Source organism: Colossoma macropomum, unplaced genomic scaffold, assembly GCF_904425465.1.
Source record: "Colossoma macropomum unplaced genomic scaffold, Colossoma_macropomum, whole genome shotgun sequence".
Lineage (NCBI taxonomy): Eukaryota > Metazoa > Chordata > Actinopteri > Characiformes > Serrasalmidae > Colossoma > Colossoma macropomum.
The window spans coordinates 29,040,927-29,065,699 of NW_023494790.1; the positions used below are offsets into that span (position 1 = coordinate 29,040,927).

At 38.4% G+C, this 24,773-nt stretch overlaps 1 protein-coding gene across 1 annotated transcript; it reads left to right on the forward strand.

Annotated features, from left to right (window-relative positions):
- The first annotated feature begins 690 nt into the window (after nt 1–690).
- Nucleotides 691–4,529, forward strand: LOC118809543 (transmembrane protein 100-like). Its single transcript, XM_036572962.1, has 2 exons — nt 691–783; nt 1,035–4,529. The coding sequence occupies exon 2, from the start codon at nt 1,185–1,187 to the stop codon at nt 1,590–1,592; it is 408 nt and encodes a 135-aa protein (XP_036428855.1). The 5' UTR covers nt 691–783; nt 1,035–1,184; the 3' UTR covers nt 1,593–4,529.
- The last annotated feature ends 20,244 nt before the right edge of the window (nt 4,530–24,773 follow it).

A 24,773-nucleotide genomic window follows, 5' to 3' on the forward strand; every position in this document is an offset into this window, starting at 1 on the left:
AATAACTATAGCATGTATATTTGTGTAAAAAAAACTGCAACTGCATCACACAGGGCTTTATTGTTTTCTCATATTGCTGATTATATTGCTGATTATCTGATTAACATTCAAGTAATCTTTCTTTCTGATTGTCTGATAATATTAAATGCAAATTAGCAATAATTGCACTTTTTTTTACCTAATCGGTTGCATGAACAACCTCATTCAGTGAGCAATTTTTTTAGTTCTTATCATTGTATACAAGTGGCTTTGTAACAGTACAGTACATAGCAGAAGGTTTTCAAAACAACTGTATTACTACATAAAGGCAGTGAAAGCTACAACCTTTTCAAGATGAAGTATTTGCTTTCACTCTCACACAAAAGCAAAGCCAGACAAAACAGGAGTGCGGACACGAGCAAAATTGAGTGTCATTGCAGAGGCATGTGAGTGATTTTTTCCATTAACAAAATGAGCCAGGACTGAGAATTGCAAAAAGAGAAGGAGTGATGCAGGGAAAGAGAAAGGCATATATTGTGGGAGTGTAGGTGGTGGGCACTGTGGATATCAGCATCATTGCTCAATATTCTTATGTTTAGCCCCCTCTCTACCATTTGTGATGTCACTGTAGCAAAGCAGCCAATCAGGTGACTAAAGCTTCTCCTCTCTCTTTAGCTCCGCCCTCCCCTTGGCTCCTTATACTCCACTCGTCTCAACTAGAAAACATACAACGTGCTGCTTCTAGCAGAGCACACACACGCGCACCATCACCACAAACACACAGCAAGAGAAGAGAGGGAGCGCGTGAGTGAGCTTCCTTGTGACGCTAGCTGGCTCCCTTGTTCTCTCTCTCTATTTCTACATTGTCTGTCTCTCTCTCTCATGCTCTTTGTTCCTTTCTACTCTCTTTCTCTATCTCTCTTTATATCCTCTGTATGTCTCTCGCTCTGTTCTCTTCTACTCTCTATCTCTTTACATTGTCTACTTCTTAGACTCTATTCCCTTTTTTTGTTTCTCACTCTTTATCTCTGACATGGATTTCTTCTCCCTTCCAGGCAAATGCGTGCTCCTGACAAAGACGGCACGATAAGGCACGACCATCAGCAGAGGGATCTTCACTATAAGCAGCATCAGCAGCAGCTGTGGCAGTCTGAAGACCAAAAGCTACGTCACTGTCCCACGCTCCCCTGGCTTGCAGCTCTAACATGGGCTGCTCGTCCGGCCGCCTGCCCTGCCAGCCTCCAGCCCCTGCGCAGCTGCCCACCCTGGACCCTGACTGCAGCCTGGCCCAGGATGGGACGGCACCCACACCAAAAAGCCCAGAGAACCTCTCCACACTGGAGCGGCTGGCTCAAGCCACTGGGGGTACGGAGAAGTCGTGGTACCGGTGCGTCTTTCCCTTCGGGGTCATCTCCCTGGTGATCGGCATGGCAGGCACAGGTGTTACCTTCACCTTCAACACCCTGCTGCAGACCAAGGTGGTGTCCCTGGTGCTGTTGGCCGTGGGCTTGGTCATGCTGCTGGTGGCAGCCGCATGCTGGAGAGTCCACAGGGCCAAGAGGAGGGAGAAGAAGGAAGGGGGGTTCTTCTGCTCAGAGCAAGGGACCCTATGAGACACTTTCAAGTGTACCCATCAGTGTTTTCCCAAAATTTTGGAGGACCTTCTTCTGCTTTGCACTGGCTGGATGGAAATTGATGGAACATGAACTTAGCCTTGAAAGGTAAGTTTCAAACCATACAGCTAGACTGTACTGACGGCCTTTGGGACATGGAGATTTTCCTGCTCTGTGCATAAACAGTGACTCACAACAGCTTGAAAATAGGACGCCCCTGAAATACGTCCTGCAGCTCCTTGCACTGAATTTGTGAGGGCATGCACTGTGAGGATGCTGTTAGTGTAATGTGTTTGCCCTCATTATTGAACCTCATTATGAAAAAACAGCACAGCACAGTCTCCAAGGTCCCTGATAATGCTGCAAGTCTATTCCACATTGTGAACATCGCTCCCAAAGGAACGTCAGGATCAAAGATGCGTGGAAGACTCCACTTCCTGTGATGGAGGGAAATCTTCAAACTGTTTTACACACTGCCTGGATGTTAGTTTCTACCATAATAGAGACACAAAGAGGTGGAGCACCTCCCAGATTAACTGACCGTCAATTCAGTCAGTAGAAGAAGAGGAATGACTGTGAGGAAGATTGAGGTCAGTAGGTTCAGCACCCAGAAAGACATAACTGCTTCTCCATGTGGTTATTTCTATAATTAGGTGGATTAGCAGGGTGCAGCATGTAAGACGACTGAAAAGTCACCTGAGAAGACTTTCCCAGGACGTCTTAAGAGTGCCCCCAGAATTAGACAACATACCGGGACTGGTCTGGTCATCAAAACTGTCAGTCTCTAATGTGATCTGCATGACTTTGGAGAAGAACGTTTTGTAACTAAGAATGGTGCAAGTCAGTATGTGTTGTTATAGATGATATATCTTGCAGAGATAGAGGTATATTTTTGGTAGTGTTGTGAAAAAGGTAAAAATGTGTGCGTGCATGAGCGTTCTCTCATGTGCTTGCATGTGTGTTTCTGCACAGTATTCGTGAAAGCACTCAGGTATTGTGCGAGTTCTTATTTAGCTCTAAGATTGGTCACAGACAGAAGGTGCTCCAGGTCTTAGCAGGTCTTTCTGCACTGCTGAACTTAGCCTTGAGCTCACTGACTCAGTGAGCTTTGGAGATCAGAGCGTTAACAGTCAATATGTTACGGAAACAAACTACTCTCTTATTAGCCGCTTTGCACTTAGTCATTCTGTTGTGCCACTGAATACTGAGTCATTTTACCCTCTGTGAACAAATGAATGTATCAATAGACTTGATAGGCAATCAAAGTAGTGCCCTGCTATGTTGTGATAAATGGTCATTTTACAATATGCAGCAATGTAGGACAACAAACAAAATCTGGATGTCACATCTCTGGTTCCTCAAGTACTGGTGATGTAGGTTACTTTAGCTTTTGTACATGTTTTAGAAAGAGGTATTTTTCATCCCTGTGAAAAGAAATGGCAGACTGTTTTGTATTTTGCATCTATTCTTTCAGTGCCTGTCTTTTTACATTAGATATTTTCTTATCCGCTATCACTGGGGTCTTTCCAGTGTTGTAGTGCCAGAAAAAAGAACACATCACGAGGAAATGGTCAGTATTGTTTTATACCAGCTCATTGATTCTGTTTCCAAAAATAGCAGTAGCACCAGACATCATGAGAGCAGTGACGGGGATACCTGAGCTCCACCGAAGCCGTGCGTGTGTTCGACGGGAGGAAAAGACCAAACACACACACGTGCATGCTTCATATATGTACTCTCTACTGTGTGGCAAGCTTATCTTTTGTGTCCTGAGGCAAATGAAAGACATCGAGAGAAAGAGAGAGAGATAGAGAGAGGCAAAGGGAAAGGGAGGGAGCAAATGAGAGTGGCAGAATGAGGGAGGGGAGGCTTTCATGAGAGTTCATTGATAAAAAAAAGGCATCCGGAAATAGCCCTGCATGCTTGGAATATAAATAAGCAGAAAGCCCTGCATGAATCCTGCATTATGTGACATTGCATCTCACACATACATTACACATTCTACATGGTAAACTGTAAACATGACTCATAAAATTTACACTCTGCATTTCTGAAGGGACTAGAACATGCACTTGATCCTGTTTTTTTTCCTGACATTTCGAGCTTAGCCTCTTTAAAAAGTCTTTCCTCATAGGTTCTTCCCTATGCTGGAGAAAGTGTTGTATACTGATCTTTAAAGAACCTTTTCAAAATGGTTCTATATTGCATTGGTTCTCAAACCAGTCCTCTGGGACCCCCAGATGGTCCATATTTCTACTCAATTTCAACTCCCATACATAAAAATAGAACAAAAATGTGGACTGTCTGAGGATCAGTTTCAGAACCGCTGCTGTATAGCACCAAAATGGGTTCCACTATAGTCACAAGTCAAAGAACCTTTCTTGGTAGAATATTTGCTATAATGCACTCTTGAAAACAATGGCACCAAAAGGCTGTTTGGAAAGATGCCTTTTAGTTCCCTAAAGATTCAGTGGTTCTTGGAAAAAACTCAAGAGAAACCAAGGATCTTTAGTCAACCAAAAATGGTTCTTCTGATGTTTCGCTTTTTTAAGGGAGTAACCCCACTGAATCAGTGCCGCTCATGCACAGCTCAAATCTAGAGAAATCTAAAGGCAAGTCAACTCCCAAAGACATATTCTAAATTACAGTGTGTCATATAAACATACTGTATGTTTCATCATTTGCTTGCATACCTTGAAATAAGTGAAAATATCTTTGTCTTTCTGACAGAAGCTGTCACATGTTAAGGGATACATATGGTATATGTAGCTTTTCAGCCAAGACTATACAGTAGAGGCTTCCTGGTGCCAGACAGTATGTATGTAACACTGTGTATATATGTGTTTTTTTATTTTTAAGGCTATGTATGTTACTAGATTTCTACGTTTTTGGACTATTCAAATAGAGTATTAAATACAATGATGCAATGTGAAATCACGCTGTGTCCTTGTGCTTATTAAGACTGCAAGTGGCTTCCAGAAACCTTTAACGCTTTATTGATTAATTAATGGCTGATTCTCACTGCCCTCATTGCAGGACGACATTAATTTACGTCCTCTAGTGGAAAAGAGCTCTCTGTCTTTTTACTTGCCCATTAATATTCACATGGGCGTCACGACTCACGAGCTCACTCCCTCTCCCCCTGTGGAGAACCACAAAGACTGTTTTCAGTGCTGCCTCTATCCTTTAGGAAGATGCTAAAAATAACTCAGCATGAGAGAGACAGAGAGAGTGAGAAACTGCATTGCATGTCTGCGAACAGAGGGTGTCTCCAAATGTAACACTTAAGACAGCCTTTCTTATCCTACCACACCTGGAGAAGGATTAGAGAGTGACAGCATGAGGGAAATAGAGCTGACAGTAGGGAAAAAATATTAAGCTGCTAAAATGCTCAACATCTATGTGTATAACCTTATAAATATCTGTAGACTCTGATTCCTGGCAGAAGCATTTCTCCTAATTAGTGGGGTGATTAGCATGAAGGGCAGCTGGAGCTGGCAGCTGTAAATCCTCTGAAAAGTGTTGCCTCTTTCTGACGGCCCCCTAGTGACCATTCTGCTGGCGAAATGGAAATTGACTTAGATATTTTGAATTAATATGATGAAATAAACAAAATTACAAGTAACTCTGTGATCAGATTGCCTAAGACAAAGTTAGCTCTCTGTGTGAAATGTTGTCACTCTGTGTTGGGCTGCTAGCGAGCAATGAGGTGCAGAAATGTTTGCTCACCTATGAAGACAAAAATCAGGTTTGCTTCTTGTTTTGTAAATTGCAAACAATTCCATCTGCATATTTTCTCTCAACATTATTGAAGACAAAAAATGTGCAGTTGTCTTCTGACTGTTTTCTTTTTAAACAGTCAGCAATTGCATTTTATGGCTGGTGTGAAAAGAAGTTAATTGAAATACAACTCAACAACACCCTCTGCTGGAGGACAGTATAACAAGGTTGGATACACACCCTTTTAATTTACATATACCATCCCCATCTTCATGAGTTTGAACAGAGGCATCAATAGAGATTGATGGAGAGGGGGCTAAGCCTTTACTAAGGGGGTCTGGGGAATGCTCACCCAGAAAGATGTTTATCGATGGCCCCAAAAGTCTGTTCACTATAAACTTTTAGATTAGCAATAGGCTGACAGTTGTTCAAAAGATGACTATGTTCAAATTGGCACACTGTAGATCTTTCTCTCTGGAGCTTTTATTAAGCATGGATCCAGGATGACTTAAACATTATATCTGTCCACTAACAACAAGCACAGATCAAACAAACTTATTACACAAAAAAGTTACACAAAACTTGTCCTCTCTCTTAGATAAGCTGCAGCTCCTAAATATATTATTCAAATAGTTGAAGTTGTGCTTATGTCTAATAGTCTCTGCGACATGGTCATAGTGACATTTGACAGCACAAAAAAATATACTATGTCATTTAAATTATTTTATTTAGACCTTCATGACATAATAATGGAATAATATTTCTACAAATCCAGTATTCATTTTAACTGATCTTCAATCTTCTGATCTGACTGTCTTTCTACAGAGCTTCTTCATTTCCATCTACAGGGATATAAAACTGCATTACGATCAAATTACTATATGGCCTTTTCACTGACATTAGCGTCTTGTAAAATCAATAAATGGCTAACACTGATGTGATCATTTTAAAATACCAGCACTGGGTCGAATACTGGTATGAAAACAAATAATATTAAGAGCTGTCAGTAATGTTATTTCTATCTCTTTCACTCATTCATACTCTCATTAACTGTGAAGTTTCTTACATTTTTTAAAAATAGTTTTAGACTTTTCAGCTAGCAAAGGTTTGTGCATTATGGCCTATCCCCTTTCAGTTAGTTAAGAAGCAACCAGCTATAAATTGATCGTCAGCTATACTGACCACAAAAATCCATATTGTAGATATTTTCATCTCTAACTTCTTACTGAATCATATTGTGTATTATATATTTTGAATAATCTTTATTTTAGTTCGCTTTTAGCTAAAACCCTGTCACAGTTGTTGCCTGATGTTACTTTGCAGAGTGAGTGGCACCAGAGACCCTTCACCTGGTCTGAAATGACTGGGTTACAACTTACGATGTCTGATATGATTGGCTTATAACTTCCGAGGTCTGATATGATTGGCTGAGCTTACGTTACACTTTTCCACAGTGCTAAACAGCAGAGGATTGCTTAAGCCCCCCTAAAACTGGCCTAGCGATGCCCTTGAATTAAAATTTTCAAATGTCCAGTCAACCTTCTTAACTGATCATTATTCCTTGAGTTTATATGTTAAAGTTTTAAAGGATTTCAGTCATTAGGCTAAATTTGAGAACTGTGAGAACTAGCAGAACTGTGTGAGAGCTCTGACTGAATTCATAATTTGTATTGCCTGCATTGTTATTCTTGGCATTAATGAAAAGCAATAGTCAATAAATTTAGCACACTTTCACAGACACCCCAGTTACTGCAGAGCCACCGATTCACCAAAGAATCTACAGTTGACTTGGTTGCCAAAGTAGACAACAGTAGATGCCATCATTCCTTCCATATTTCCAAAAGCTCTTGAGAGTGTGCCCACCTTTCATTTACTTGCCTTTGAGGAAGCACAGTTAACAGATTTTAGGTAGGTTTTTTTTTATCTTGCTTCATATTTCTGTCACATGGATACACATAGATCAATAGGGCAACCAGCAGGCACTGCACAGCATAAAAATGGTCATATTGAGAGCACAAATGGTTCATAAATGACATTTTCTGAAATAAAGGAAATTACAAGCCCTCACAGATGTGGGCAAAGAAACCCCCAGCATGCAATTCTTTTTCAGTGCTCCAAGCAAGGCAGGCTTCCAGGCAAATTCCATCAAAGAAGGGACAGTTTCTGTGGGAGACTCAACCCCTACTGCAGGGAAGACGAGCATGAGGCCAATAAAAAAAACATTGTCTGTTGCAGTAAGATCAATGCGCACCATCTCCTCCCTGGAAACTTCCTGTGCTTCCTACATTTAGCATAACTCATCTTCCCTTGGTAAAAGTTAAACTTAAATATGGCATTTAAATGTCATGTTAGTCAATATTACACTCACAACTCACATTTTTTCTATCTAATGCAAAAATGCCAGGAAGCACATAAGGGACTATACCCTCTTGACTTGAAGCATAAATGTGATTAAAATTTTAATTCAAAGGCTGAATTATCTATGTGTGTTTGGGATTGTTGGCCTTCTCTGGTGGAAATATGTAACTGCAAACAACTTGCCAGAGATCATTTTTGTAACGTCAGTTGTGTTGTATGATGCTGCCAGCCGTTCTTTTCATCAAATGCTGTTCCTTTGTTGTTGCCAAAATGTTCAGCTTTTACTTATCAGTTCACAGCACATGCTTACAAAATGTCTCTGGCTTCTCTAGAGTGTAAGACTCTAGAGAAGCTGGCTTCTCTAGAGTGTATTACTTCAGAGTGTAATAAATTCTCTGACTTTTCAAACCTTCTACTAACACTCAACAACTGTGGGCTCCTCAGACGGCTGGATCTCAAAATTAAGCCAATCGAAAATGAAAACTGGAATATCCTCTAATCTCTTTGAGAAACTGAAACCCAGCAGCATTGTGCACCAACCACTGGTAACTGATGTAACTCACTGAGGTCTGTGCTGTTTTTGTGCTGTGCTGATGTTAAAGTGACTGTGTCTTTGTTTGTGTGTGTGTGTGTGTGTGGTGTGTGTGTGCGTGTGTGTGTGTGTGTGTGTGTGTAAAAGAGAGAGAGCGAGAGAGGGGGAGACAGAGAGACAGTGTTGCCCTGTTACCATGGAAAATCCACAAGTAAGGAATGGATGTTGCCGCTCTTCACGAAAGTCCTTCTGCGATGGTCTATGTTTAGCAGATCTGAACGTCAGCAATTGAACCTCCTCCATTTCACCTCTACCTACAGACAGGATAAGTGGGATACATTATGCAAATTCACATTTACCCGTTTATTGCTACTACAGGAATTATTATTAGTTGCCCTACTATGAGGAAACGTGGTCAGGTCATTGACCTGTCCATGCTCCTCCCACAAACACATTCTTTTTTTATAGCAACTGCTGCTATAAACTGGTCACACTGGTGGTGATTAGAACCAGATGTCTAAAGCAGTTGATGAAACTAAAAGCTCCCTCACAGCAAATTATTACAGGAAGTTGTTATGAATTTGTTGCCTGATTTCTGAGACTTTGTTTTATATAATTTTGGGAGAACTCATTTTTACCACGATTTTTAGTATTAGCAACTAACAATTTTGATTTTAGTATTTTCTTTTAATTGTGCCTAGAAACGAGAATGAATAATTCCTTAACTAATGGGCAACACAGCTGAACACATACTACAGCAACGTAGATTCAATGATCATGTTTTTCGTCTAATATATCTGAAATGCTGGATTTTTGTGGGCATGAGCCCACAGCGTAGTGCAAGTGTATGTGAGGTAAACACAGAGGAGCTTTTTTTAGTGACCCTCACCTCCTCCCCCACACAGTGAGAGGCAGCTGGGCTCTGATGTTTCTCTAATCAAAGGTTTCATCAGCTGTGTGGCCTTGGAAAATGGATCAGACTGTTCAATTACACAGAAAAGCTGACCGTAATGCTGGAGCTGGGAAGATTCTGTGACACACAGTGTCACAGAAACACACTAACACACACAGTGTCACAGAAACACACTAACACATGCAGAAACACGCACTCATGCGTGCACATCAGCAGCGAAACAGCATTCAGCCTCCCCTCTGTTCACACACAGATATGCATCCATACATACAGCTGTGTGTAAATGTTTAGGCACCCCTGGCCAAGTTATATATTTTGCTGATTTTTGAAGTGAAAAGAAATAAACACAACCTTTGAAGCAAACAACTAAAAAAAAAACATTTTCTGTAAATATTTCATTACCTTAAAAATGTGCAACAGTTCAGACACTTCCAATTGCAAAGTGGACTAGTTAGATAGGTCATGACTGTCCATGCACTCCAACCATGGGCTACAATAAGCAGCTGGCTAAAGTGAAGCCAATCAAACTTTATCCAAACGGTCATCTGGACCTGTAGACATCAAGGCATGATCTTGAACTGCTTGTATGCTGGACAGAAAGGCAAGGCAAAACCCCTATTTGACAGCAGAGTATTTGCAGGAGGGTTTAGTTAACACAGGGGTGGTGGTGCATTTTGGAAACAAGTGCTGCAGTCTGATAAGGTAAAAATTTAACTCCTTAGCCACCAAAAGTACGTTCCGAAAAAAAGAAAGGAGCAGAATTTAATGAAAAAACCTCTAACTGTTAAGTATGGGGATGGGTCTACTGTGTTTGGGGTTGTGTGTCAGCCAGTGGTTCGCCAAAGGCAAGGTTTCAAGAGTCAGAGAATTTTTTACACCCTGAAATTGTTTTCAGCTGTCAGTTCCTAATGACAATTCTTGACCTGCCTAATCAGTCCTAAACAGTCAATTAAAACTTGAAGGGTGTCCAAACTTTTGTACACACCCCAATTGCTATTTTTTTTTTAAGTTAATCAAATATAAATTAACTATGCATTAACATTTGCAGAAAAAATACGTTATTTATTAATATAGTTTGGTTGTGTTTAATTCTTGAAATGTAATTCGGCCAGGGATGCCTAAACCTTTGTAAACAGCTATACACAAACATAGGATCATGGTGTGATAACATTTGACTAGAAATAGCCTCATCACTGTTTTTGCAGAGCTTTTGTGATTATTTTTAAATGTCTTCTCAGGAATCCAATATTGCCTCAAACTGTTCATGTGCAGTGTCACTTATTACAAGATGTATCTCAATGAAGCTCATATTCTGTTTACTTTTTTTAATGAAAATTTTCCCACAGGAAAAGCTCAGCAAAGCAAATTTGGCCTTTGCTGATTTATGGGCTTAGAGAAAATAAACCGATGTCTATTATGTTGAGTATTTTATTACATTCCTTCCACATCTTTGTTTGTTTGTTTTAATGTCCAGAGATAAGCTTATTTTGACATGGGAGTGAGAGTTTCTGAGATGAGTGACTGTTTTGATAGGAGTATGAAGTTTAAAGAAAACTATGTGTGGGTATCAAATGTCCTAAATAGAGCAGGAAAACATGATCATTTTATCATGTATTTACAAAAGTAAATTCACAAAAGTTAACACTATTTTTAGGTTTTGGCTATGGTTTAAGTTCGAATTAGGGCCAGGGAGAGGGTTTGGCGTAGGTTTTGGATTGAGGTTAAGGTTCGGGTCAGATTTAGAGTCAGAGTTAGGGGTTAGGATTAAGTTTTGAATTGAGGTTAAAATTAGGATTGGGGCCAGGTTGAGGGTTAGGATTAGGTTTTGCATTGAGGTTAAGGCTAGTATTAGGTTTTGGATTTAGGTGAAGGTTAAGGTTAGGATTAGGGTAAGCTCCAGTTACAGAATGGTGTCAGAAGCATGTCTATAACAGTTTGTTGAGGATGTTGAGATGGTCTGTATTCTACCTGTTACATGCTCAGTGACCTCTCAGGTAAACATCTATAAATATGAACTTGGACACTAAATAAAGTGAAAAACAACTGAATTCAGCAGACTATTAACAAAATTTGATAATCTACTGAATGTATTCACTGCTGCTACATCATTGATATGTCACTGATATGTTACTGGGAGTCTGCTGAGTGTTTTCAAAATAACTCAAAATCACTCAAAATAAAGTGTCATCTTACAAAATTGGAGTTTTTAATTTGCAAAAACATAGAAAGGCAAAAGAGTTTTTGAACTTTTGACTAATACGATTAGGTTATATGTACAATACTGTGCCAAAGTCAGAGACAGTTAATACTTAAACATTTAAATTTAATTGATTCTGTGTAATCTTATGATGAACATGTTTTCTGCTTTTGTTCATCATATTAAAAAATAAATCAATAGCCATTTTGACTGGATTTTGACTGCTTTTGAATTTTCATTTAGCTGCAATTATACAAAAGTCAACATAAATATCCCAGAAACAGAGTAATACAACCTTGTGGCCATGTATCTGTGTGTGTGCGTGTGTGTGTGTGTGTGGTTGAGTGTGTGTGAGCTGTCAGAGCAGTCAGAGCCACTGAGCTCTTTGGCCTCTGTGCTCTCTTTCTTCACCTTCCTGTCTCTGTCTCCTGCTCTAGATGACAGCGCTGTAGCCCAGCAATAAGGTCACAGAAGCTAGGAGTTTGTTTGTGTACTGCATACCAATTTCTAGCTCATTAATAAGGAAAAATATCCACTCATGTGAAACTGTCAATGTCTTGTCCTCCATGATAAACAGTCTGAGGAATGATAAATAACCAAATTAAGACTAAATATCAGATTAGGTTTTTTGGAAAGTGAAGCATGTTCTGTGGCCTATTATGGAGATTCTGAGACAGTTTCGACACCACAGGTCCAGGAACTGGCACTGATGTTGTGCTGTGGAACTGAGCAGTGAAAACCTGATTGGTAGGTCACCACACAAAGGACGAAAGCAGCAAATCCTTCTTCATTATTTTCTGCAACCAGTTCATTAGGAGAAAGTGACTGGCATCTATTCCAAAGATACTCACAATACACTCACCTTGATGACCAAATGACAGAATTACCAGCAAATCCAGACTGGGACCTTTTAATATCCAGTACCAGGCTGTAATTATTTGGTTTAATTAAAAACCAGTTGTCATAGCAGAAGTCTGATGAACATACAGGCATGCTTAAGCACTTATACCAGGGGTGCCCAAACTTTTTGTCTTGGGGAGCCAGAAAGCAATCTTTGTAGATAGCCAAGAGCCATGTGCTTCATAAAATATATAATGTTTAATGCAATTACAATATGTTTTGTTACTAAAAATAAAACTTTAGCAAATGACATATAATATAGCTACACAAAATTTAAATAAAAACATGTTTCTGGTCAAATTCAGTGATGGGGTGGGGGTAAGGTAATTTTCTGATGAGTCAAATCAAACATCAAACATCCCACAAATATTTTAGGCAGCCCTAACTTGAACACTTACAATGCAGCATGGCATGTAAAGCAGCAAGAGGTGGAAAGTAATGAATTACATTTACTTGCCGTACAGTTTTCGAGTATGTTTTTCCCTGTAACAGTACTTTTTGAGTAGAATTAAATCATAGTACTTTTACTTGAGTTCATTTCTAATACATTACTTTTACTTTGCTACTTTAAATTTTAATAATGTTACAAGGTAAAAATAAATCTGCATTTCAGTTCATAAATCAATTCGATGAAAGCAAGGTTACATTTAAAAGATTCAGTTCTTAAAGCCAATAAAAACAAAGCAGTTCCCAATAATACCTCCTGATGAGTTTAGAGATGTCAGATTTAATGGAGAAAGTGAGTGGAGAACACTACCGGCACACATGAGGAACATACTTTATCCAAATGGTCATCCTCATTTGTTTTCAAATGAAAGAAAATGTCGTTATTATCAGCTGCCAACACCTCCTGAAACCTGCTGACATCTCCACTTTTCACAACTCAACTTTCAACCAGAGAAACCAACAATAAGCTTACTGTTCCTAATCCTAGATAAACAAGTACTCTTTTCCTCTTACTTTGTTGTTTTAGAATAGCATGTCTACCTTTACATAAATGTCAACCCATATAGTTTACCCATATAAAATATAGTTTTGCCACAGTTTTTGGACATAAACATAAGGCTGTGATACAGTAAATCTAGTCTAAAACAGGTTCCCCATAAACTCTGGATTATGATTTTGTCACATTCAGATTTTTCAGTTTCTATTTTTTTAAAACTTCCTTCTACATATTGCATGATGTTACATCATCAGAGAGTTTTATTCTGTTAGTTTATCACAGAACACAGCCTCACTCTGCTCTCTCTCTTGTTGAAGGAGCTAATGGGCTAATAAAGCTTTTTTTACTCTTGATCAAGTAATCATTGTTTGTTTGGTTTTTTAGGCCACATCAAAAATAGGCTTAATTAGATAAACTAGAAGGTATTATATAATCATCTAATTATGAAATGCATGTAGTTTAATGCAAACCTTGTGCCACTTTCAGTATCATGTTTGGCTTTGGTTTTGTTTGTATAGATTATTCCCAATGATTTAGCTTGTTGGACATCCCACTCCAAGATCATGGGCATTAACCCCTTAAATGGCCAGGACCCACTGGTGGGCTTTCACAAGATTTTGGAGTGTGTCTGTGGGAATTTGTACACAGTCAAAAGAGCATTTGTGTGGTCAGGTACTGATGTTGGACAAAAACTTGAAATTGACATTCCAATCCAGGACTCATCAAACCATGTTCTTCTGGAGCTCGCTTTGTGCACACAGGCATAGTCATGCTAGAACAGGAAAGAATCTTCCCTAAACTGTTGCCACAATATTGGAAGCATATAATTGTTTAAATTGCTTTGCTGTAGCCTTAACTGTACCCCTCCCTGGAACTGAGAGGCTGAGCCCAAACCCTGAAAAACAGCCTTTGACTATTATTCCCCTCCTTTTCAAACCTTATTGTTGGCATTGTGCTGGAAGACAGTGAATCACTCCAGAGAACATGTTTCCACTGCTCCAGTGGCAGCATGCTTTACATCACTCCAGCTGATGCTTTGTGATCTCAGGCTTGTGTGCAGCTGCTCGGCCATGGAAACCCAGTTCATGAAGCTCCTGATGCCCAGTTCTTGTGCTGATGCTGCTTCCAGAGGCAGTTTGACACTCTGTAGTGAGCGATGCAACAGATGACATCTTGTTTCAGCAAGCAAACGACATTCTGCACATATTACAACATCATGGCTCTGTAGTAAAATAGTCCAGGTGCTAAACTGACCTACCTGCAGTCCAGACTTGTCACCTTTTGAAAACATTCAGTGCATTATGAAATGAAAAATACAACACAGGAGACCTGAACTGTTGAGCAGCTGAAATCCTACATCAAGCAAGAATGGGAAAACATTTCACTTTCAAAAGTACAGCAGTTGGTCTCATCAGTTCCCAAATGCTTACAGAGTGTTGTTAAAAGAAGAGGTGGTGCAACACAGTGGTAAACATGCCCCCATCCCAACTTTTTGAAATGTGTTGCTGACATTACATTAAAAATGGGCAAAAATATTTTGTTTTGCAGTTTCAACATTTGCTACGTTGTCTTTGTCATATTTTCAATTAAATAGAGGTCTTAAGTCATTTGCAGCTCATTGTGTTCTGTTTGTATTGGAAGTGGGGTTGTATATTGTATAGGTTTTAATTGTATATAAAATAACACAAACTATTAATATAATTCCAAACTTTTGAATGCTAGTGTAAAGGTTCTTTAGTGGTTCTTGGCTATACAGTTTTGTGAAATGTTAACTGGTGTAGAACCTTTACATTATGTAGAGGTTCTTTAAGCTTTAAAAGGGTTTTTTTTACATTCACATCTCATTTAAAGAACCATCCTTTGAATGGTTGTTTAGGGAACAAAACATTTTTCTTCTATGACCTCATTCCAACCCTTGATGTTTAAGAATGTATGCCTAAATTGAACACTTAGACAGATGACATTCCTCCATTATCCATCACCAGAGTAACAACAAAAGAAATGCACAAAGAACAGAACACAAAAGCTACTAATTATATCACTGATTACAAGAATGCCTTCCTCTGGGGCGTCTTGGTTTGGTAATCCTTCAAATTGTATTACTGATTGTGGTTTTATGCTAACCATACACTAGAAGACTTTGAAAAGACTTTTGAAAGTCTGACACCCTGTTACATCTAGAGACAATGTCACAGTTTTTAGTCACAGACTATGATTTTGCAAAGACTGGGGATCTTGCAGGGACACTATTTGCAAGACTACAAGTACATTTTTGAGATTATTTCCCATAAAGCACCTGGTGGAAATTTACAAGCAGACAAACCCTTTTCCTTCTCCACTCTATAGTGGTACAAATGGGAATATGCTGGCTGGGATGCTCAGCCTAGTTCACTGTAGAATTGTGTATTCTGGCAGATCATCACCCAGTATTTTTAATTAACCTGTAAAATGTGCAGTTATTTTTTATTTAACATAAAGATTTACACATCAAAAAAGCATGTAGCGATTCAGCATTGTTGATTGGGTGTTATAAACTAAACCATAAAAAACAAATAAACAAAATAAGAAACAACTGTAACAGAATGAAAAAAAGGAAAAATTCGTCTGCACATTTCTTTATATTACAGTTACAGCCAGTTTACTTTTTAAGTTAAAATGATTGTTTTAAAGTGGGGCAGATTTGCCTTTTTTACAGAGATTCACCTTCACACATGCATTTTCTCCCTTGCGCTCTCTCTCTCTCGCTCTCTCTCTTTCTCTCTCTGTCTATCATGCTACACACATGCACTTGCGCTCACGCATGCCCCTGGCACATGCTATTTGCATGAGCCAAGAATTAAAACTTACAATACGTCAGTAAGTAAACTAGGTAATTAATGTATTATGTATTATTAAAGTAAACTTGGCATTAATGTATATTTCCATTCTAACCGTAACAAAAGTACCATACAAGCCAGTGTAGTCTAATAGTCAGTTATAGGGGGCAGGGGATGAAAAAAAAACACCTCTGTGACACTGATAATGTTAACTAGTGCACCTATGGGATTTGAATAGTATGTTAGTACTAAGCTAACATGAATATTTTTGCCTGTTCTAGATTAAGCATGAAAAACACACACACACACACACACATATATATATATATATATATATATATATATATATATAGCACCTTCATGCTGTAAATGTCCCATTCTACCATATCCCAAAGGTGTTCTGGGCAGAACACTGAAGAACACTGAACTCGTCATGTTCATAAAACTGGTTTGAAATTGTGGCCCTGAAGGGATGCACATGGTCAGCAACAATACTCAAATAGGCTGTGGCATTCAAGTGATGGTGTTTTTAAACACCTTAGTACCTCAGTGTAACTGCTGGACTGAAAAAAAGTCCACCAACTAAAAATATCCAGCCAACAGCAACCTGAGGCCAAACACTGACCACTGATGAAAGACTAGATGATGACTAGCACAAATGCAGCAACAGATGAGCTTTCATCTTTAACTTTAGATCTACAAGTTGGACCAACAAAGCAGGAGTGTCTAATAGTGTGGGCATTGAGTGGACACACTGTTTAAAAACTCCAGCAGCACTGCTGTGTCTGATGCATTCAGACCAGAACAACACACACTAACATGCCACCACCACATCAGTGTCACTGCTGGACTGAAAATGATCCACCATCCAAATAATACCTGCTCTGTGGTGGTCCTGTGGGGGTCCTGACCACTGAAGAACAGGGTAATAGAAAGGTAGGTCAGGTAAAGTAGGCTCCGAGGCTATGAATGTGAGGATTACAGGTTGCACACCTTTTGAATGAAGTAGCCTAGTTTTTGTGATCCTATTCATTGTTATATTATATTATTATTACAATGCCTTTTATCTTTATTTATACAACCGGCACTTAGCATTTTTACAATAGTACAGACATTTAGATTCTGAAGAGTTATGCAGTGAGACGCACTTTCACATAACTATCCTTTTATAATAAACCATTCATAATAAACCTGTTATTCAACAAATCATGTTGATAGGCTCATAATAATTATGATTTTGGCCTTAGAACCTGCTATTGTTCCTTAGAATCTGCTATAAGTCGCATAAAGTGCGTTAAGTAAATACCCAAAACTGACTTAACATGAAGTCTGTATCAAGTCAAAGTAGAAGATTAGAACTACACTCTCTTCACTCTCACTCTATTTAAATACTTTTTATTTAAATACATTTTTCTGAAATGCTATAAACAGAGTTAAATCAGTCCTTGTTATATCACATACAAAGTGCTTTATAGCATATGTTTAGATGCTTCATCCAAATATTTTGCCTTCAGAGCAAACTGTGCAATACATTGATGGATTGGTCTGAGTATTTTCAAATGATAACATGCATTTAACGCTCTTAAAAATAAAGGTGCCAGAAAGAAAACATGGTTCTTTAGCAAACCAAAAGTCATCTTCTTCTTCTTCTTCTTCTTTTTAACTCTTTACAGTTTGACAGAAATCTAGAAAATTCTTGTGGAATCATTTACGTTTTATATTAACAATATAATTTTAATATATTAACAAAAACAACAATTCTATAAACTGACTACAACAATGATGTTCAAAATCATTACTTTACAATGGATGTAATATTAGGCTGAAGAAAATTATACCATACCCATATAATGTTAGCTAAAGACTGAACACATGCAAATCCCCCTATGATTTCGCAATGTCACTCCTTTTCTTTGAAAGACTGAAGAAGATGATAAGAAATGGCAAACAATGGTTAAACAAAAAGTAGACAGACAGACAGACAGACAGATATGTATTAATTTGTATATTTGTTTTTGTGTATTTTGCATATTTTTGTATATTTGTGAGGAAAATCTACTTTTTAAACAGTTATATTTTTTTCTTCATATTTTCTATGTTATTTCATTCATTTACACTTTGCTCTTGCTCACACCTCTCATTACCAAATTTCAGTTCCCATGCTGATAGAGGCTGGATGAAGTTCCACTGATGTTCTATAGATAACTCATTACTTGAGGAGTTTTTTGACCTGATGCTTTTTTTACTCAAGTTGTCTGTTGCTAGGCTACATGTACTTCTATTTGAGTCATTCTTTTACTGACGTAAAAAGACTTTCGCCTGAATATTGGTTTAGGTCGCTGTGCCCTCCTTTTATTTAGATAAATCATCTTTCTCTCAAGTCTGGCAACAAAAAACAATCAACGAATCTCTACTAAACCAAACCAGACTGAAGAAAGTCATCAGTGTTTCCCAGCTCAGGCAGCGGAAATGGGTGCTCACTCAATTACAGCAATGCATTACAGCAGGCAGTAGTGAGACTGATTGTTACAGGTAGAATCTACTACTGATGATTAGGCTGTATTGGACTACACCCTGTCTTTGCAGTTAGCACTGGGTAAACATGTGTGTGTATGTTTGCCTCTCTCTCTCTCTCTCTCTCTCTCTCTCTCTCTCTCTAAATTAGTGAGATTACTGAAGCTGTAGATAATGCTGTGCCAGTACTGAGGACACTTTTTATTAAACAGTCTTCCAGGGGAATTCGAGGATTGGTAGATCCAAATGTTGACCCAGAATTACAGTCTGCTCATTCTAATAAAATGGGCAAAGATAGACGATTGGTTCTTTACACTTTTACCCTTTTCCACAGTAGCCATGAAAAGCAATTTCCACTCCCTCCATTTAACTATGCATTTTTTCAATCATGTTTATGGAATACATTTGTTAAATGCCAATATGTATGAATTACAACAATGTTTTTGTCTTTGTAATTGATCAAATAAGTCAAGAGTTTTATTGTGTTTACATGCTATTTTGCGGCAGTTATTCATGATTTTTGCAATTAAGAAAACTGAAGTTGTGCATCCCATTTTACCTTGGCATGCCTGTCTTTGTGGAGAGGTGTAAATTGTTTTCACAGCCCCTTTCACTTATCATTGCTCATTAGCAGCTCAACACAATAGAGACATCATTTCGCAAACAGAGAACAAACAGAGTTGTATGGGAAAAATGCATTTGATTATATTTATTAAAAATATCCAAGTAGATTTCCAGTCTGCCAGTAGAATGGCCACAGGGGACCTGACTGGTTTGAAAGAAGCAGCAGACTCGCAGACTCGTACATCTTATTTATAAAAATGGTTCTTTAGAGAACCTCGAGAATCCTTTTTTGGCATCTTTATTTTTGAGAGTGCACTGCATCTTTAAAACTGCTTGTCAAGACGTGCCACTGAAATGATCAATTTTAAGAGTACATGGAGACCTGCACTCAACAAATAACTAAGAAAAAGTTAATAGCTGTTTGAACCATTGTCTTTTTTTTAAGGCAGACATGTTTCAGCTCATGCTGTTCTGAGCTCCATACAAAATTGCTCACACAGTTGTTCAAATGTCACAAAAGCCTCACATGAGAGCTCACACTGGCATAGACTGAAGTTAGGCGAGGTTAACCACAATATTAAACACACATGCATATATACACATGAAGGGAGAGAAAAAAATGCACACAATAGTCATTAAATGTGTCTATAGACATAATTTAATTTCAGATAATGCCCAAGATTAAATTCTTCATTCACCCCTGCTGATGCAATAGTGAATATGGTATGAATACAAAATACTTCCCATTTTAAAATTTTATTGTTGATGTCTCCACCTCTTCTTCCAAGCATTACTGTTTCTATACAAATACACTGAGGCAATTTAATATTGTGATTTGCCTCAATGAAGTGCCAAGCCACAGGGGAATTGAGGTCCTTTCTGTTGATATAGCTCTTATGTTCTGCTAATCTAGTTTTTAATAGGTTTGATGTTTGTTCAACACATCCCATAGCACATGAGTAGAATGAAAAAAATGACATTCTCAGAATTGCATGTAATGGGAGTTTTAATTTGATATCCTGGATGCCTAAAAGAACTGGTTTTCACCAGATTATTACATGCAGCACATTGATGACTGGGGAGGCGGCCTGGAGTAACTGGAGTAAATATTAGCTTTTTCTTAACTTGGCAGTCAGAATGAACAAGTCTGCCTTTACATGCTCTCCTATATGAAAAATGTGTTAAAATTTATCCATGAATAATTTTTAATAACTTATTTAAACTGATTGCTTTCAAGACCATATGTAAGGGACGAGTAACTGAGAAGCCTTTTTTACTCTTGAAATTCTCTTGTGTTTGACTGAATTCACTGTCTGTAAGCACTTTCCAACCGTGGCTGTGGGTAGCCTTGTGACCTAAAATAATTCATCATTTCAAAAGCATGTTTTTGATAGTCTTCATCACAAATCACAAACTCTGTAGGAGTATGGTTAGAGACTGCATAAAGCTGCACCTCAGAGGTCTGTTCATAAGCACTTCCACTGACACGTGCAAAATAGAGACCATTATTTGGTGATTTATTCAATGATGAACACAGGCCTGGTGTCAGGCGGTCATTTAATGGGGCAGTAGCACACAAACCAGTCATTGTGCCCTACTAAATCTAGTTTTTTACATGCTTCTGTGGTAGTAAGTGGCCAAAAGACAAGAAAATTAGCAAAAATCCTTTAATTACATTAGAAAATGTTGCAAAAAGAGCTGAAGTTGGAGCTTTCTGTCTTTGCCTATTTGCTAAGCATGAGCAGACTGCAATTCTGGGTCAGTAGTTGATTCCAATCCTTGAATTCTCCTAGAAGACCGCTAAGGACTAAATGTCCTCAATATTACCCCAGCATTATCTACAGCTTCAGTAATCTCACTAATTAAGAAAGAGACAGAGACAGAGAGAGGTAGAGAGAGAGAGAGAGAGAGAGAGAGAGAGACAGAGAGTGCCAAGCACTGCAGCATGCAACCATACACATGCATATTCACCCTTTATGATAAGTGAAACCAGTGGCTGTTCATGAGCTTATCAGGCCAAGCTTGATGGACATGAACAAAAGGAAGCATTGTCTCTCTCCAAACAGGAGAAAGTAATTAGCATCCCTCGTTTTTTGCAACAGTTCTATTTTTTCATGGTTCTCCATCGCCGCTGCTCCTGCACCTCTCTTTTGTTAAATCCAATCACAGTATTTCAGCATCCTTATGTGTTTGGTGTAACTATTATGTACCCCCTTACAGTGGACGTAAGTAGGTGCCAAAAAGTCATCTTTGGAGCGATGCCAGAAAGAGAACAGTTAGAGTGGGTTCCCTAAGGAATCTTTTAATGGATGGTTCTTTTTGTAAAACCTGATGTGCACGTGTAAAGAACCATATTAAAGTACAGCAATGTAGTTAGGTTTTTAAGCAACTCACTGTTTCTGTTGGGTTAGAAATAGTCCACCAACCAACAACATTTAACCAACAGTGTCCCTGTGGTCAGAAACTGATCAATTACAAAAGTCTAGAGCAGTGGTGACCAACCCTGTTCCTGAAGATCTAGCACCCTTAAAACGTGGTTCTTTAGTAAATGGTTATGTAAAGAGCTATGGCAACTCAAAAACAGTTCTTTTGCAAGGTTATATGGTTGTTCTCTTTGTATATATTGGTGAGAACTTTTATATGGCTCTTTAAAACTTGAAAAAGTGGTACTATATAACACCAAAAAGGGTTCTGCCCTTTATGACAGGTGTGTCCAATCTTATTCACAGAAGGTCAGTGTGACTGGAGTCTGACTCCACTTGTATAATCTCAGCTTCCAGCAGCTGACCATGTCTGCTTCTGCTTTGTTGGAATGAAAGGCTGTATCTACACTGGTCCTTTGTGGATGAGATTGGAGACACCTGATTAAAGAACAGCTTATCCAAAAGCAGAGTCATTGCTAACATTACCATGTGTGAGGTTAAATAACAAGTAAGTAACAGACTGAATGGGCTATTTATAGCAGTCTCCAAAAAGTCTGGCGAATCTATGCAAAACACAGTTAATTCAATACAGTTTTATGTTGTTTGAAGCAGGTGAGCTTTCCAACATAAGTCCATAAAAAATATGTACATCAAAATAAATATGATTAGAGAAAGGAAGCTGTGTAGAAGTGTTTATTTATAGCTACAAAGTAGAAGACCAAATGTCAGTAAAAAGTAAAATGTAAAATCAGTGCAAAACACTAAGCTGATCAAACATGGATTGCTTTCTTAGTCCTTCCAAAAGACAATGTAAAAATTCAGAACTAAACAGCCAAAGTACCAACTGCTGCCACTTTGGGTCAATTTCTTAATCAGTTACAGCACTGCTTCAGTGTCTACAAGAGTGTTTATATTGTCATAGCCTGTGGTCATCTTTAAAGCTGCGAGGACTGCCACAACACCACAATGACTGATCACAGGCCCACCTGAACAAATGGGGATAGAGTATTTATTAAGTGGTATTTTATAAGATAAAGAAGTTTGATTTGTTTTCTATGAGTGTTGTCACTGTATTATGGCTAATCAAAATCACTACACTCTCCACCAAGCTCTCCGCCAAGCTTTGCCTTATTTTCACAGGCTCCCAGTCACTGCTTGGCAAAGGTTGCTCTCCACCATTGCTTCAAGCCACTTTGTTATCAGCGCTCAGTGTTTGAACCTGAAGCTTCAGCTGTGGTCAAAAGTGAGATCCTGTGCCCGATATGTGTGTGGATTTCTACCCGTTTAAAGTAAAAAAAAAAATTTTAATAACATTGTTGTTGTCAGTGGTTTTTAAATTTGGTACTTAAAATGCTCTTTAACTACAAAAGCTAAAATGAACTGTACCAAAATGTCAAAGTAAACAACTAGTTTAATGCCAGGAATCATCAAGGTAAGACAAACATTTTTGTCATGCCCGCCATGGCAGCATGCTTTAGCCTAGGATAGTTAGCATTGGTTCAGAGGTTCACTCCTGATGGAAGTGAGTGGAGTGCATATGACAGTGTCACTGAGGGCAGACTGTGAGCTCACCATCTCACGATATGTTCTGTGCATCATTCTTTTCACATCAAGACCCTTTGGCTTGTTTCTTCTCAGCCTCTTGAGTTTCCTAGAGCAATCAATCTAGCGTGGCCTACACATCAGTTCTAATTACTCTCTAATTCCGCACTCTCTCTTTCTCTCCCACACACTCCGGGATTTGTATCTCTAAGCTGCTGCCATCACACATGTGGCTGCTGGCTGGGTGGGCGGAAGAGCTGGGGGCATTTGGCAAAAATGTCAATGGAAAGAAAGACAGGCAAGTGAATAGCGTCGTTATGGACATTCTCTGGCTCCAATCAAATGAGAAGGTCACATTCTTTCACCATTAGGCAACAATACATGGAGATCAGAATGAAAACAATATATAATGACCTTTGAGATTAATTCCTTAGAATTGACCCACACTGTGGTGTGAGGTATGTGTATCTTTTTAACATAAGTTGTTTTTCCTTTCCCTTCCCACAATAACCTTGTTAAATTGGATCCATTAGTTAATTTTAGAGGTGCACTAAGAAGCTTACATTACAATCAGACACATAACAGAGTCCTTATGATGCTGAAAATACACTACGTTCAGACGTTTGGAATCACTTGTCGTATTAATAACTGCTGTTATTTTAATCAATTTTAACTTATAATGTAGACTGAAACACCTTAAGCCAGATGTCAGATGGTCATTTAGGATGTTTTATTGATGATTTTTGGGGAGTAGCAAAGAGTCATTTTCATAGCTTCTTACAAAATCTGTGAAGCTGTAAAATCGTAGCATCATTGTAGAATCAAGTTATCCATAATATATATCTTTTTAATGAACTGAAAACAGTGAGCCCAAACATTTTGGTAATGTTGTCAGTATATTCAGAATAAAACATATTGTAATATTGTAAATATTTCAGGGCATTTATTTAAGCTACTTTAGCCTGCCCATTCTTGCATTTCCTCTGAAAGCCACTTTGCAAACTGCTTCCACCCCAACTCCTCCTTCGTGTTGTGTCTGGCTTACTCAGTGTCATGTTGTTGTTATTGATGCCTGTTTCTGTTCGTGGTGGTTCTGCAGTTCTCCCTGCCTTAGGCTTTACATATATGCACATGGAAGGGCAGGGAGGTGCCAAAACAGAGCCATACTGCCATATGTAACTTTTTGAAGATGGAAGCAAAATATATTCTTTAACGAAGTGGTTCTGACTGAAATCTTACTTGAATAAAAGTAAAAAGTAATGCACTTTCCCTTTCCCTAAATTTTCCTAGTATCTATGCACAATCAAACTCTGCAGACACCATGTTTTGCATAAATTGTGAGGGATTTTAGCCCCTGCACAATGATTTATAAATGTGTTTCTATTATAAGTTCTTTTTTAAGTACAAGGAATTGCTAATTTATTTTTGTTGTAATTGATTGTACACTGCAGATGCAGCAGAGAGATTTGGCTTAAAAATGCTTTATTCTTTTAATACAAATCAAATGTTAGTTACCATTTAAAGAATTTATTTAATTTATTTATTTTCACCAGGATGGTGATCTTCTTAAAAGCCTTTCAAACTCATTAGATAGCTCTTTGTGGTTAAGCCAGGAGGCTGGCTTCAATTCAACTGACTACATCAGATGAGATCAGGAGAGAGTTCTAAAAAAGAGAGGAGAAAATCCAAGCTAGCAGCTCTATATATCTTCATCACATTCAGGCCCTAGGGACTTTCAGAGATGGAGAGAGAGGTACCT